Raw genomic sequence first — 13,824 nt, forward strand, 5'->3', positions numbered from 1 at the left:
GCCTTCAAAGCCCCTCCCAGGCAGAGACCAGCTCAGATGCTGCCTGCTCCAGCTCCTGCCTTCACTGCCAGACCGCGCATCTCCAAAGCAAGCCCCGTCTAACACAGGTGGGCGAGATAACACCACTGCGTTTCTTTGTTCGAGTTGCACCTTCCTCGCCAAAACTCTCAAGAGCCGAACGCAGAGCAGTGCTGTCTCTGCTCTAAGCCATCCTTCTGCACTCACAGACTTGAACACAAGCACCTAACCCCACCAGGCTAGTGCAGCTCTGCAGGCACGGGCCCATCGCTGCCCCAGCAGCTCTCCCTGGCCCCGCAGCAGGGATCCCTCTGGCCAGCGGGGCTTGCTCATGGCAGGGTCCCCCAGGAAACTGTTGGGGAAGCTGGGAGGATGGGAGACCCGAGATCAGTCACTCGTTCACGTCACCAGGTGCAAAGCCCCTTCCCAAAATGGTCTGAGCCACACGCATGCTTTGACACTCATTTTCCTTAGAGACAGAAACCTGTTTCTCCTCCAGTCAGGGACAGAAACAGCTGCATAAAGTGGTTCCACACGATACAAGAGAAACAACAGAGGCACAACACCCTGACCAGAGCAGCAGCACCAAACTTGCATGCCAGCTGTTGCTTCCAAGGCTGGGAAACACCACAGCCACCCCCTGGGCACACAGCTGCCCGCAGGCAGGCCCAGCCCGCCACTGCTGGACTCCAGGAGGACAAGGCTGAGAAGCCGGGATGGTTCCTTGCATGGAAGAGGCATTTCAGAGCAACAGCAGCTTTCCACAGGGGAGAAACCCTGAGGAGACACAAGCCCTCAGGTCTCGGGCACAGAGAGTTTCCCGGTGAATTCGCTTGTATAAAGTTAGAACAAAACACAATCCAACATGAAATGCAACAAGCAGAAGTGTTTCTCTCACACGTACACACATACACACACACAGAGTAGAGCAGGGCAACACACATTTGATAGGCAGGACCCTGGAAATCCTGTCCTAGCTACCGTTTGTTTCTTTACAGTAGGTTGAAATACAAAGAGGAGCACAGTGATGGTTCCCCCCTCACCCCCCCCAGTAAACAAAGTTATTGCAGTCATTCAGTCCACCCCACCTCTGCAGCACTAACACGCTCTGGCACCAAGAGCTGTCCAGGCTGCGTGCAGCTCCTGACGCTGGAACCCAGCCCAATCACCCTTGTCACACCGGTGTGAGACTCAAGGAAGAAATCACACACTGACTAATTTCCTTTGAAAAGTTTTTTTTTTGATGCAACAGCCTCAATAAAGAAAAAGAAGTGATGTGCTTATACACCATCTCCCACACTACCGCTGCTAGGCAATGCTATACAGTCCCAGAGCATCAGCTCAGGTCAACTGAAAACACATGAACTGATGGACACGACAACATTCGAACTACAGCCGAGCTTCTGAAAAAAGAGCGAGCGGACGGCGGCCAGCCCTGCCTGCGGGACTGCGGGAAGAAACAGAGTATTGCAACTAGACAATATGTCCTGCCCAGCAGCGTGCCACCGGGCGTGGGACCATGTCCTCCTCCCCTGCGTGGCTTGAAGGGAATACCCAGTCCCTGGCCAAGTAGGTTGCACTTGTGCTGGGAAAGGATTTCATGAAATTAGAGTCGGTGAAGCAGCCTGTGCCATGAGCTGCGACAGGCACTAGATCCAGCAGGGACTACGCTCTCGCCTAGTAACGCCTCTCGCCCAATAACCCCTCGCTCCCCATCAGCAGGAGAAGGCCTAACAGAGCACACCACCACTGCTCTGCCCAAAAGAACCCAGGCAGTCCCTGTGCAAAAAAAAAAAAAAAAAAAAAAGGTTCAAAAGCATCACTGCCCTCAGAAAGCGCCTTCTGGAAATGCTCACAGAGCCTGGCCTGCCCACAAGAGTGGGACCCAAAAGGACCCCATCAAAAACTTCAGTCCCTTACCCTGAAATGCCAGAGATGTCTGTTCTTCCACAACGCTCAGCTCCCCAAACCCCATCCGCCGCCTGCTCCAAGTCCCTCCCAGGAACGCCTCGGGAAGCCTGGAGAGCAAAAGGCTACATCTGCAGCACCCAGAGCTGCTCAGACCTGCGGCTTGCCTCCTTGCAAGAGCATCCCCCTGCGCAGGCGCCCCAAGCGTCAGTAAGGTGTACAAAGTGAATGCAAGCACAGCCAGAGCCAAGCCAACAGTGTGAGACACCCAAAAATCTCATTCCTCCACCTCCCAGGTCATCTTGCTGCCCGAGGTGGACAGAGAACCTGGCTGGCTTCATCCTCTCTCATGTCCCAGCTACAGCTTCCACTGCACCTTGGGACTGAAGCCCCTAGCAAGGCCTCAAGCCATAGGCAATGCTGTGCCAGGGCAAACGCATATCCTGCTGGGGAAGGGATGCAATCCATAGAGAAATGCCCATGGGGAGGAATACTCAGAAAGCAGAACGTAAGGACAACAGCCACCTACAGAGCAGCCCGCAGGAGGCTGCCTACCCCCAGCACCCTTCGTTTTTGTTACAGTCTCTCAGTCCCTACGAGGAGAGGTCCTGGGTGGTTGAAGGGCATGGCAAAAATGCACTCCTGCAGTGGCCCTGAAGCCAGGCAGCCTGCACCCAGCCTGGGGAGGTGCACGAGGGAGACGGCAGCAGGCTCTGGGGAGCACAGTGCGGTCAGGGCAGGACAAAGGCAGAGCAGATAAAGCAGCCCACGCTACCTCACGTGTGTGGTTTAACAGATGGAAGGAAGGCAGCTGGACATGCAGAGCGCCTGGCTGGCTCCCAGTCCAGCCACTACAGTGATGTATCACTTCACAGACAACGGCTCATCTTCCTGGGTTTGTTTTTTTGGCAACTTAATTTTTTTTTCCTCTTAGTTTTTGTTTTTATTTTATTTTTTTTTAGAAAGCATTAAAAAAAATCTGCAGCTGTTAAAAAAAATCCTTTCCCTTTAGAGGCTGGACGAGGTTTTATTGACAGGTAAATAATCGGTGTAAGTATGTAAATAGCAGCGACCCCACTGACGCAGCGTCCCTCAGCGGTGCAGCCAGCTGCGGGGACATTGTGACTGGCTCGGTTTGGTCATTGTCACAGACCTGGGACACTCCTTACACCTAGTGTTTCTCTAATTCCTGTTCCTGCCCAACCCTCCTCAGGCATCGCTTCAGCACAAACACCTGCCCGTCCCCATGGCAGACTCCACGCTCCGAAGGGAATCTCCTCTCCAGACCTCCCTAGCTATGCAAGTGGTTTGTTTTTCAAACCAGACAGTTGAACTCCCTCCAGACTCGCTGATCTCTCGTCCTTTGGCAGCAGGAAGAAAGACTGGCCATCTTTTTTTCCTAGAAATACAGAGGGAGGGGGCCAAATGCACCGTAACACGCACGATCTTCCACAAAATCTGTTCGAGCTGATCCACGGCTCCCCCAGCCCACTCACACCAATGAGGTCTCAGGTTAATAAGCAGTGCAGTTATTCAGCTATCTGCTCGTAAGTGGTAGGTGTTCTTGGGCAGGTTGCCTGCTCCTGCCAACTCCCCCACGACTTCATGTTGTCAGCACATCTATATTTAAGACTGGGGTTTTTTGCCTTTGTTTAAAGGGGTTTCCTTCCCTTGTAGTAAACTTAAGAGTTAATAGAAAAAAGTAATTCAAAAGTAATCCAAGCAATCCAAGTAATCTGTAATTAATTCTGCAGGAGAGGGCAGAGCGACGCGAGTCAGAGTTGGCACGCAATTCCTGGCTCCTGGTGTGCAGTCCCCGGGACGGACAGAAGGTCCCTTTGCCGAGCACGGCTAGAAGTTAGATTTGGAGTGTCCAAATATGCAGATGGGAAAGTGCTTGACATGAGAGGACCACTGTGCTGCCAGCTGAAAGAACTTGACATCGTTCCACTCCACCCCGTCGATCAGAACTGCAGGGGAGGGTAAAAAGAGAAGAAAGTTAGAAAATACCGAGTGGAAGTGGCCAGCCTGAAACAGCTTTGCTAGAAACCTCCCTGCAGTTGGCAGAGGGAGGCCTGGCCACGTTCTGCGCTCAGGGTATGCACTGCTCTGCCTGGCCACCCCATAGCTGTAAATAGCTGCACGCATGGGGAGGAAAGGCTCAAGAGCAGACCAGGTTTAGGGAGAACAGCTCAGATCGTTCCAGCATCGCTCACTGACACTGGAGCTCCCCAGACTGCTGATTTCAGTGTCACCTGATCTGATTTCTCAAATTTCCTAAACCCACTTCATTTTCTTTTTTGGGCAAATGCACTCTTACAGTGACGGACATCAGTCTCTCCTCACTGGCACTCTTAACCAGGAGATCCGCATCTCCTTCTTTAGGTGACACACGTTCTGTGACCACCCCTCACACTCACCGGTCTCACAGGAACTGGGCCAGGATTAAGGAGGTGACCTAAGCAGATCCCTCTGCTGTTAACAGTGCTGGGGATTATCAACCGAATAGGCTACAGGGATATTTTTCATACTGGATGCACAGTGCCACTGACAGCCGCTTTAGGTCTGCCTGCAAGATATATGTACAGCTCCTGCTGTGGCATGCTTTTGTGCCAGTCCTGCCTAGAGGAGCAGCCACACTCTCACCACGCTCTGCCACCACTTCCAGACATGCGAGGGAAACAGAGAATGACAGGGAGGGGAATGGAGCCCAGCCCAGCCCTTGTCCTCATCCAGGGCACTGATTCAGAGGAGTTCCTAGGGAAGGGAGGATTTTCCCACATCCCAGACCTATTAAAGCATTCCCCCATGCTGGACACATCCAAGGCTGTTCCCCAGGAACATGCCCATTACATTGGCTCCAGGGCATGGGAGAGGACACCAGGTCAGCCCTTTGCCTGGAGGACAACGCTAGCAGCTGAGCCTTGCTCCAGAGCCCGACGGGATGCAAGTGCTGCACTTACCGCGCAGCATGTTCTGCTGATGTTTCGCTGTGCAAATCAACCTGCTGATTCCTTCAATACACTGGCTCTTTGATTCAATCTCCTTGTCTTTTGTTTTCTTGGGCAAAAACATCACTGGAAGAAAATCAAACCAGCACACGGTGAATCTCTGCCACTTACAGGAGCTACACCAAGACTCGTTTGGGTTTTTGCATTTAAACATTCATGTCTGAAAATTCTAACTCTAATTTTAACTCCTAAAATCATCCCTGTTTGGCAGGAGTTTGACTGTGTCAGTGTTCAGCACCATCACCTATGCACAGGGACATCCTAGCCCCTCAGTGTCTCTACGTGAAGCATTCCCAGCTCATAACCCAGGCTCCAAAGGTCACCTTCAGGGTAACTCCTGCTGCTCCGCGGGGACACCAGGGAAAACAGCTGCACCTGTAGCGGTCCCCAGCCTGCACCCTGTGCTGGGCTGACAGCATCTGCCGGGCGGCCGCACCACCTAGGGGGAGTCCCACATACTGCACACGGCTGCCGGGCAGCACTGTGCTCCAGTCTCCGATGTGTCTGCAGGCAGGTTTGCTGCACTAACAGCGGCCCAACGTGAGCTGGGCTGCAAAGGCACCTAGAGAGCAAGAGGGCCTACAAACTACGGGCAATTGGTGGAGAGGGAAGGCATTAGGAGAGCCAAAAACGGTTCAGTTCCCCAAGAACTGTCCAAATGCATGGGCAAAGATGTACAAACTGGTTCCACAAAAGCTGGTGGTGTTGAACACCACTGCTCCAGGCTGGGCCAGCCCCAGTGAGGAATATTCTGAGTGTCTCTGGATTACTTCTCCCATAGGCATGCCACTTAAAATGGGTGTGGTGAGGGGTGGGAGCACTGGTACCAGCAGGGCCACAGCTATGTTGGCCCAGTAGTGACCTGGCTGCAGAGTTATGCACCAATGTCCTGCAGCCACAGGTCCGGAAGGCTCTGCTGGCCTTCTCTCAGAACCCTCAAAATCCCTGCTTCCACCAGGAATGAATCCCAGGTCCGTGGGCAGGAAGATGTCGTGAAGGACAGCTATTGGGAGTTGAATGTAAGTGCAGAACTGCCTTGCTGCTTCCTTGAAAACACTTCTCCGCAGAGCTGTTCTCTAATGTTTCACATTACCAAGGCCAAATACAGTATTACTGACAATATTTAAAATGCCTTTTTTGTTTGTTTGGAGAAAATAAACTCAAAGGCATGATTTTAAGAGCAGAAGATTAAACAAGAAAAAAGTTAACATCAGGCTTTGCACTAAGAGTATTTCTCTTCTACCTGTCCGACAAAGCTCTCTGTGCAAGAACGTAAGAGCGCCCGTAGAAGAGCTTACATTGCTGCAACACTGCTCTGAGCGACACCACCTCTTGTACATACATGCACACCTAGCAATGGCTTGGCAGGTCTGGCTCGTGCGTTTGTCCAGCTGTGACAGTGGTATTTTAACATGAGGACACCGCATCAAATCCAGGAAAATGTCTGCTGGGGCTGCTGCCATATGCTGTAACATGATGGAATGCATACACATCCTGCCTCTGTTTGCACCTCTGTCACGTGGCAGAAGAGAGACCAGAGCACAGAGCTGTACAGGCTGCAGGGTCTGCCCTGACTCTGGTGGTGGGGGCACAAGCTGCCTCTTACCTAATCCAACACCCCAAACCAGCACCAGCAGGCTCACAAGAAACACAGGGAAGCTGTCCAGAGCAGCATACCTCCTGGCTTTCCGCACAGCCACCCACAAACGTCCTTGCTCTGTCCCCACCTTTGTCCTTTTGGGCTATACCATCTCAGCTGTTCAGCTGTAAGTGTGGACACATTCCCTTTTTACAGCACAAAGAGGAACCACCCTTTCAAACTCTATCACCTTATGCAGTCACTTCTCATCTGCAGACAGACTAGGATTTTGGGGATAAAAATATGACTAAGGTGCTGTAATGCAGGACTGACAAGTCAGGCCACCCTGGAGTGGCAGAACAGGGAGAGCAGCATTGCATTCTTGGCCTTTGGCAACAGTAAATGTGTCCACCTTACCTTTCTTATTCTTCTCTTTTGTCACGACGGTCATCGACATCGTTGGAGTGGTAGCAATCTCACCGCTGGCAGGTAACCTGCTGACCTGGAGGGACCGGAAAGTGCATTTCAGTGTGTTTTTGGTAGTGGAGGGGTCCTTCTTCTCTGGGTCTCTCTTTCTGTCCATGGGTGGAGCTGCAATCCAGTAATCCACCTGCAGGCCCATCAACTCAGCACCGAGGCTCTGGCTGGAAAACAAGAGAAGAAGGTAATTTCTGCACAGCACTCAGCAGAGTTTCCCCATCTGTGTTTTGCCAGAGTGGCTGCCGTTCCTGACCAGAGGGTCAGAGGACAAGCACCTGGCTCTTTGGGAAAACAGGCAGCAACGTTTCGTAGTGAGACCCGATAATCACAAACACACAAGTCATCATTCAGTGATGCAGTTTGGGTCACGTTACATGGTGGCATCGGCTTGGCAGCACAGAACTGCAATGAGCTGAGACATGCTGACCTGCTGCGCAGCCACAGGGACGAGCAGTGGGAAAGGGAGCAGACAAGCAGTTTCCTAATGTGATGCCAAATTCAGTGACCCAGCCAGCAAAGGCAACCCCTGAGGTGGCCCAGATCACTTCCAGTTGTTGAGTGGGGAAGAGGGGCTGTAAGCACCTTGCTGCTGCCTCCTGAACACTGATGAGTCAATGCTTCTGGCCAGGCGCAGCACTGCCAAAATCACCTCTGAACTGGGGCGAACAAAGAGCTGGTGGGTCCCTGAACATGAGGCACTCAGTTCCCAGGCTCCCCGACTACTTCCAACTTCTACTTCCATGAGCTCTTCCTACCACCATCTTCTTCCTCTCCTGTCCAGATGCTCCACCAGGTCACACAGGATCTCTGCTCTCCCCAGGTCCCTGTAACGGAGTTGGCACTGGATGATCCACCCCACGGCCCTGCTGCGGAAATTCCACCCCTTGCCTGCCCCTGCCTCTTGCTAGCTAACCCCAAGTGGAGCAGGGGTTTATCATTTAGCAGACCTACGGCTGACAGCCTATACTTCTTCCTATACAATGACAAAGTGTTGAATAATATGCAAGTACCAGAAAAAAACCTAACTTAATTTATCTAGCAGTTGGCGTCTCCTGTTTGAGAAATGGCAATTGTTAAGGAAGATGAATCTGTGATCTTGAATGAAATATGCATCCCTCTACACCACCTGTCTAATAAGAAACTCTCAAGGTAAAAACAAGGACGGCCCATCATTAAGGTTCTCTCAGCAAATAATTTCCTTTTCTTTGCCATTTATTCATCTGAAAGCCAGACCACAAAGTAGAGTTCATCTTTGATCACCAAAACCAGGTTTTGGGTTCTCAGGGCAATTTCACAAGTGAGATTCTTTCAAGATGATATTTTGGAGATGCAGCTCTGGATTTTAAGGCTCCTTTGCATCATATTTCTCATCTCACTTGTAAAGACAAAGCACCCTAATGTTCACTATGCCCAGGCAGGATTTTCTGTTCCATTCCCGGTTAAACATGTGGCTTAATCTTTCAGTCTGGGTCACCTCCACCTCCTGTGCTGTCACATACAGATCAGTGGAGACAGAACAATGTTGAACCTAAACTCCCTCATTTCTTGAAGATTTTGCCACACAGCATGAAACCAAGAAGTACCAGATTCCTAGAGCCAGGGTGTCAACTTCAGATATATCACGTCTACGGCTCACAACTTTAATAGCCTACACTCTTGTGGGTACAGGTTCCCAAACCACTTCCACCTTTGGAAAGCCCACACAGAGCTCAACATGAGAAGTCAGCCCTGCTCTCCAGAGCCTGTGCTGCCCCCAGCTCTCTGCACTGCCAGCCACCTGCTGCTGGGACCAGCGTGGGGCAGACAGGACTCTCCTGCCACCAAACCACAGGGGACCCAACAGGAGGGACTTGGGGAACTGGGCCCCCTTGCACAGGCTAATGGCCACTAACACCTTCCAGTTGCTGGGCACCTGCTAAACTGGGACTTCACATTTCCATTTCCTCTTGTTAAAAGGGAACTCTCAAGCCAGTTTAAGAAGTCAGAGGTTAAAGGTCCCCACAGGGCTCTCTGGGGTGGGCAGGAAAGGTCCCCATTCTGCCTCCAACAGGGACAGCAGGAGATGTTGCTTAGGGAGAGCACGTGAGCCCAGTCTCTAACTGCAGAGCATTCCCTGGGACTTCCCCAGCCTGACAATCACAGGATTAGGGTTGTTGGAGGGGACATCCCTGAATCATCCTTTAGTATCCATTAACGGATCTGCTGTCCATGAATTTGCCTAACCCTCTTTGATCTTCTAATCCTGCTGCCACAGAAGTAGCAGAGGCAGACACGGTCCCAATATGTCTTTCCTGCTGCGTGCAGAAGTCCCTTCCTTTCTCCCTTTTAATTGACCTCTTGCCAGTGTCATGCATGCCCCCAGGTCTTGTACCACAGGTTTGGTGAATGACAGTTCAATATTCAAACCCACCACCACCACTGTGATTTTGTAAAACTTTCCCCTCTTCCCCCAAACTGCAGAGTCCAAGCGCTTCTAGTCTCCCCTCACAAGGCTGCTGCTCTGTCCCCTTGATCTTCTCAACTCCCTGAACCTTTAACTTCACCATGGGCTTCTGGGTACCACAACTGCACACGAAGTGTTAGACAGCTACACTGTTTTGTGCAGCAACAAAATGACAGTCCTGGCCAGGGCAATTTTTTACTGGCAATTTTCTAGGGGTTTCCTCCCTTCACCCCTAAAACTTTCAGCTAAGCCAGAGCTTCACGTTGCCAACGGGTGCTGTCTCCCTGTTGTTCTGATATGCTTTCAGGCACACGCATGAAGGGGAACTGCAATTCCACTATACCACCTTACAACTGTCAGCTCTCCTCTCACAAAGGAAAAGCCTGTTCCTTCCACAGAGTCACTCTGACCTTACACTTGCTTGGTCCTTAAAAATGTAAGAATTGTGAGGGATCAGGCTAGCACCTGTGTGTATTATGGTCAGTATTTTCTTTGGCTACATATCTCCACAAGAGAATCCAGTCTCAAAGGGAAAATACCAGCAGTGGAAAACACAAACCTTTCCAAACAGGCTGCCACAACGGCTCATCAGAATCAGGGTTTCTGCCAGACTATCAGAAACAAGGCTGCCCCTTCTAGTTCAAACGTGCCTGCCCTTGAGAAGTGCAGCCCTCCCACTGGGTACAAGATGCCCTCTGCCCTCCCCAGCTCCTTGTCGGCCAGCAAGAACACAGTCACTCCAGAGGCAAAAGAGGTGAAGGGGAAAGGTGACAACTTCAAGTGTTTGCTAGGGAGGAAGAAAGCAGAGCTATGGGTTTTCCTTTAGAAGAGGTTTTCTCTCTCATGTATATGTCAAATAAGATAGCCAAGGGAGCTGTAAGGAGACAAAACATGCTTTACCTTGAGGACGAGAAGCTGCCTGTGACAGACGGTGAGGAAGGTGGTGTGGGGGAGGCTTCTTTCACAGCAGGAGACACAGAAGGTGGGGTAGAAGAAAGGACACTGGAGCTTGAGGGAGCTGCGTCATCAGAGTCACCTTGCAGAAAAGAAGTCAAACTGTTTGTCTGGGTCCGTCTCACAGCCCAGCACATGCACGCTGGGATAGCTCAGTATCTTTGCGCATGCTCCTGCTGCACAGGTTTTTTCAGACCCAATCCAGAGATCAGCTAGCCGATCAGTTCTGACTGCCTCCACACTTAAACCACAGGACTTCCTATGTTTGGGTAAGAGGCAGGCACAGACATTCCCACTCCTCTGGGCTCCCCACGTGGCATCTGTACTCCTAGGGTTTGCTCCCAGCTAATTTTGAGCCTCCTGTATAGTCAGAACCCAGCCCATTGATCCCTGCTGTGGAATCTCTGCCCACAACCAGTACAGGGCAGCACCACTCCGAGACTCTTGGGAGAATCCAGTACCTCTGGGCTGATCACAGGGATCTCCCCATTTCCTCTGATTCCACCCTCCACAACCAAGGCATCAATCCCTTCATGTTGGCCCTTTTGGATGGTGGGAGCACTGTGACAGCAAGGAATGACCCACAGAAGGGCTGCCTCCACACACAAACCTGTGTGTTACCCAGACCACAGGAAGCTGGGTTTCATAGTGAAGCAATATAAGAAACAATCCCAACAGATGAGGAAAAAAATATTCCTGATTGGTAGTGCGTATGAAGGAGGAGAAAACAAGTTCACATTGATAAAATAGCACTGCCCCGTGTCCATGTGTGTAAGCAGGGAGTATTGTCTAAACCAGCTTTGCACTTCCCCATTAAAAAAACGGGGTCTAAATTTGATGTCAGATTGGCAAACTGGTTGCCTATCCTGGAGTTCCCAGTGTTAGGCACATGTTTGTGATAGATTTTATTACGCAATTGAGCCCAGTGTAGGGAGACAGGCATGAACTTCCAACGAACTGCCTCCCCAGTTTGGAGCAGGAACCTCAAATAACCACAGCGGTGAATCCACCCCACTGAGAACACACATAAGAAAAATGAGTGTTTGCACATATATGAGTGGAGCTTCCCTGGATGAGGGTGTGGGAATTTCAGCTGGTCTGAAGCTCCTTGGAAAGTAACAAGAAAAAGGGCCTCTTTCAAGAGAGAGGCCTCTCTTTCTGCAGACAGCCACTGGGAGTCAAGGCAGCGGAACTGGAAGCTAATAAAATCCAACTCCACCTTACAAAACACCAAGACATCAGCAATGGACAAGGTTGTTCAGTCTGTGAAGTCAGGCTCCCACCACCTGTACGGCACAGAAAGCACACACAAGATGCTTGTTACCTGATGTTGCAGAAGATTGTTCCACTATTCCAACCTTTACCACCTAGAGGGGGAAAAACAAGAGAGCTCTATGAAACAGGAGTCCCCTGAACTTCGGGAACCCCCAGCCCCCAAACTAAGCAACGTCACTTATTCCAAAGCTTTCAGCAGATGTTAAGAACTCCCAACTCGAGCTCACCCCTACAGCCCCCTTGGCACTGTCCCTGCAGTCAGAGTACTGTTAAAGTATGTTAAGAAGTGGAGTCTTCTAAGAGCCAGGCAGGTCCCAGCAGTGTCCAGCCAAGCAGTACCAGCTCACAACCCCTCCCTGAGCTATATAAAAGACAGCACAGACCCTATGGAGCTGTTACAGACCTGCACAGCTCCGAATAGCCCATTGTCAGCCCCAAGCTATGGCAACTACAGTGCCTGTCTGTGACACCTGTGGGCATAGGACAGGGAGGAGAAAGGAACATAAATATCCCTTTAGCATTGCTTTGATACACCTGCTAATTACAGACGTGTTGCTTCCACCGCACAAGTGCAGCCACTTCGAGGGTGCAGCATAGTTGGGGTTTGTTAGGAAACCACAAAAGCAACAAAGTACAGTTTCTGATCAGAGTTTTCTAGCCTCCAAACAAGGGAAGTGTCCGGCAAAGAAGATAAAGCTTCTAGCAAAGCCTCTGGGCACAGACATGGATAAGCCACCACACAGACAGGTCAGAATGATCCCAATCACACTGTAGTAAGGATACAAATGTGTTCTGACATAGCCACCAGCTAGTACATTTAGGTTAATGATAAATGCCACTGGGAATGATTTGTGGAACAGAGCACCCTACAAACACAAGCTCCCAAGAATACACTGTGCCTAGAAAGATAAAATGACCCTTGGTCATATAAAAGCAGGAACCTTCTGTAGTGATAATCTGCTACGGTGCACTGGGATCATTACGCTCGACACTGCAGACGGGAGACCCTTCTTAAGGTTCTTAAGAAACTTGTATCCAGAGCTAATGTCTACCCTATATAAATGTTGACAAATGGGAAAGAGCTGCAAAGGGATCTCAAGTCAATAAAACCTGCTTTAGAAAAGAAATGATGTCACGCAGTCTATTTAGTTTGAAAACAGAAGATCATTCAGTTCAGACATGACTATGTCTAGACCACGTCTCTAGGGAGCACATTTCTGTGCTATGGGATCAAGAAAAAGGACCTAATCATTAGAAGCAAAAAACTTTGCACAGTTCAGAGTGTGGGGGGGTGTATGCTCAAGACTAGATCTTGGAGAGCTGTCAGGCTCTCTGGTGGATTCTCTGTTACCTCCAGTCTTGGAAAAGCCATCAGTGAACTCAGCAGTGTGTGCAGAAGCTCCCTGAGGGGGCACTGGCTTGGGAGAAGGAGGCTGCAGCTCAGTTTGGCCAGTCTCCATCCAGAGGGCAACAAATCAGGCTCTGGAGTCCAGCAGCCATTTGTGCTATATGTGTGAAACACCAAGAGGATGTTTCACAGACTGTAACTAGCTGTGAGCAAGAGGAGGCGAGGCAGAAGAGTTAGGGGAAGAGAAGCAACACAGAAAACTGCCTACAGACACCTTGATCTGGAAGCCAGACAGGAAATCTCTTCTGGCCTTTTCCCCCTTGCTGGCTGACTGAAGATGCTCAAGTTCAGATGCATGGGAGGAAGACAAGGTTAAACACTTCCCCTTCCCTCCACTCAGGGAGGCGCTTGAGACTGCTGCAGTCCCAACAATGCCTCCATCCAGGAACGCTGCAGCAGCCAGCCTCCCTTCCCTTCAGGAAGGAGGCACATCCTGTTAACTCTCCTGGCAAGTGGCTGTCAGCACAACGCAGGCGCACGACCACACAGCCTCACCACCCAAACCAGGCTTTTGTGCCTGACTGGCCCCTCGTGAGGCTTCGCTCCCACCACTTCAGAGCCTGGCTGAGCAGCACGGCACTGCCCTGCTCGCTTCTGGGTCAAAGACTGCACAACCCGGCTGCAGGACATCAGCTTTTGCACCCTAAAAGCCAACAGAGTCCAGCCAACGTCAGGAGTCACAAACCCAAATGTCGCTGGCTCCCTCTCTTCCTTAGCCAACAGCTCCAAGCAGGCTGCAGCTGAGGGA

The 13,824-nt window shown here is 50.9% G+C and overlaps 1 protein-coding gene across 1 annotated transcript in view; it reads right to left on the reverse strand.

The window, feature by feature from the left end:
• Positions 1-3,233: 3,233 nt before the first annotated feature.
• Positions 3,234-13,824, reverse strand: part of PACS2 (phosphofurin acidic cluster sorting protein 2) — a 67,960-nt gene continuing 57,369 nt past the window's right edge. Inside the window, exons 21-25 of the mRNA XM_009576117.1 lie at positions 11,718-11,760; positions 10,340-10,475; positions 6,934-7,160; positions 4,890-5,003; positions 3,234-3,896 (exon numbers count right to left, since the gene is read on the reverse strand). Coding sequence (XP_009574412.1) covers positions 3,778-3,896; positions 4,890-5,003; positions 6,934-7,160; positions 10,340-10,475; positions 11,718-11,760 — 639 coding nt within the window. The 3' untranslated portion in view covers positions 3,234-3,777. The remainder of the gene's footprint in view (positions 3,897-4,889; positions 5,004-6,933; positions 7,161-10,339; positions 10,476-11,717; positions 11,761-13,824) is intronic.

The sequence above is a fragment of the Fulmarus glacialis genome, unplaced genomic scaffold, assembly GCF_000690835.1.
Source record: "Fulmarus glacialis isolate BGI_N327 unplaced genomic scaffold, ASM69083v1 scaffold12494, whole genome shotgun sequence".
Lineage (NCBI taxonomy): Eukaryota > Metazoa > Chordata > Aves > Procellariiformes > Procellariidae > Fulmarus > Fulmarus glacialis.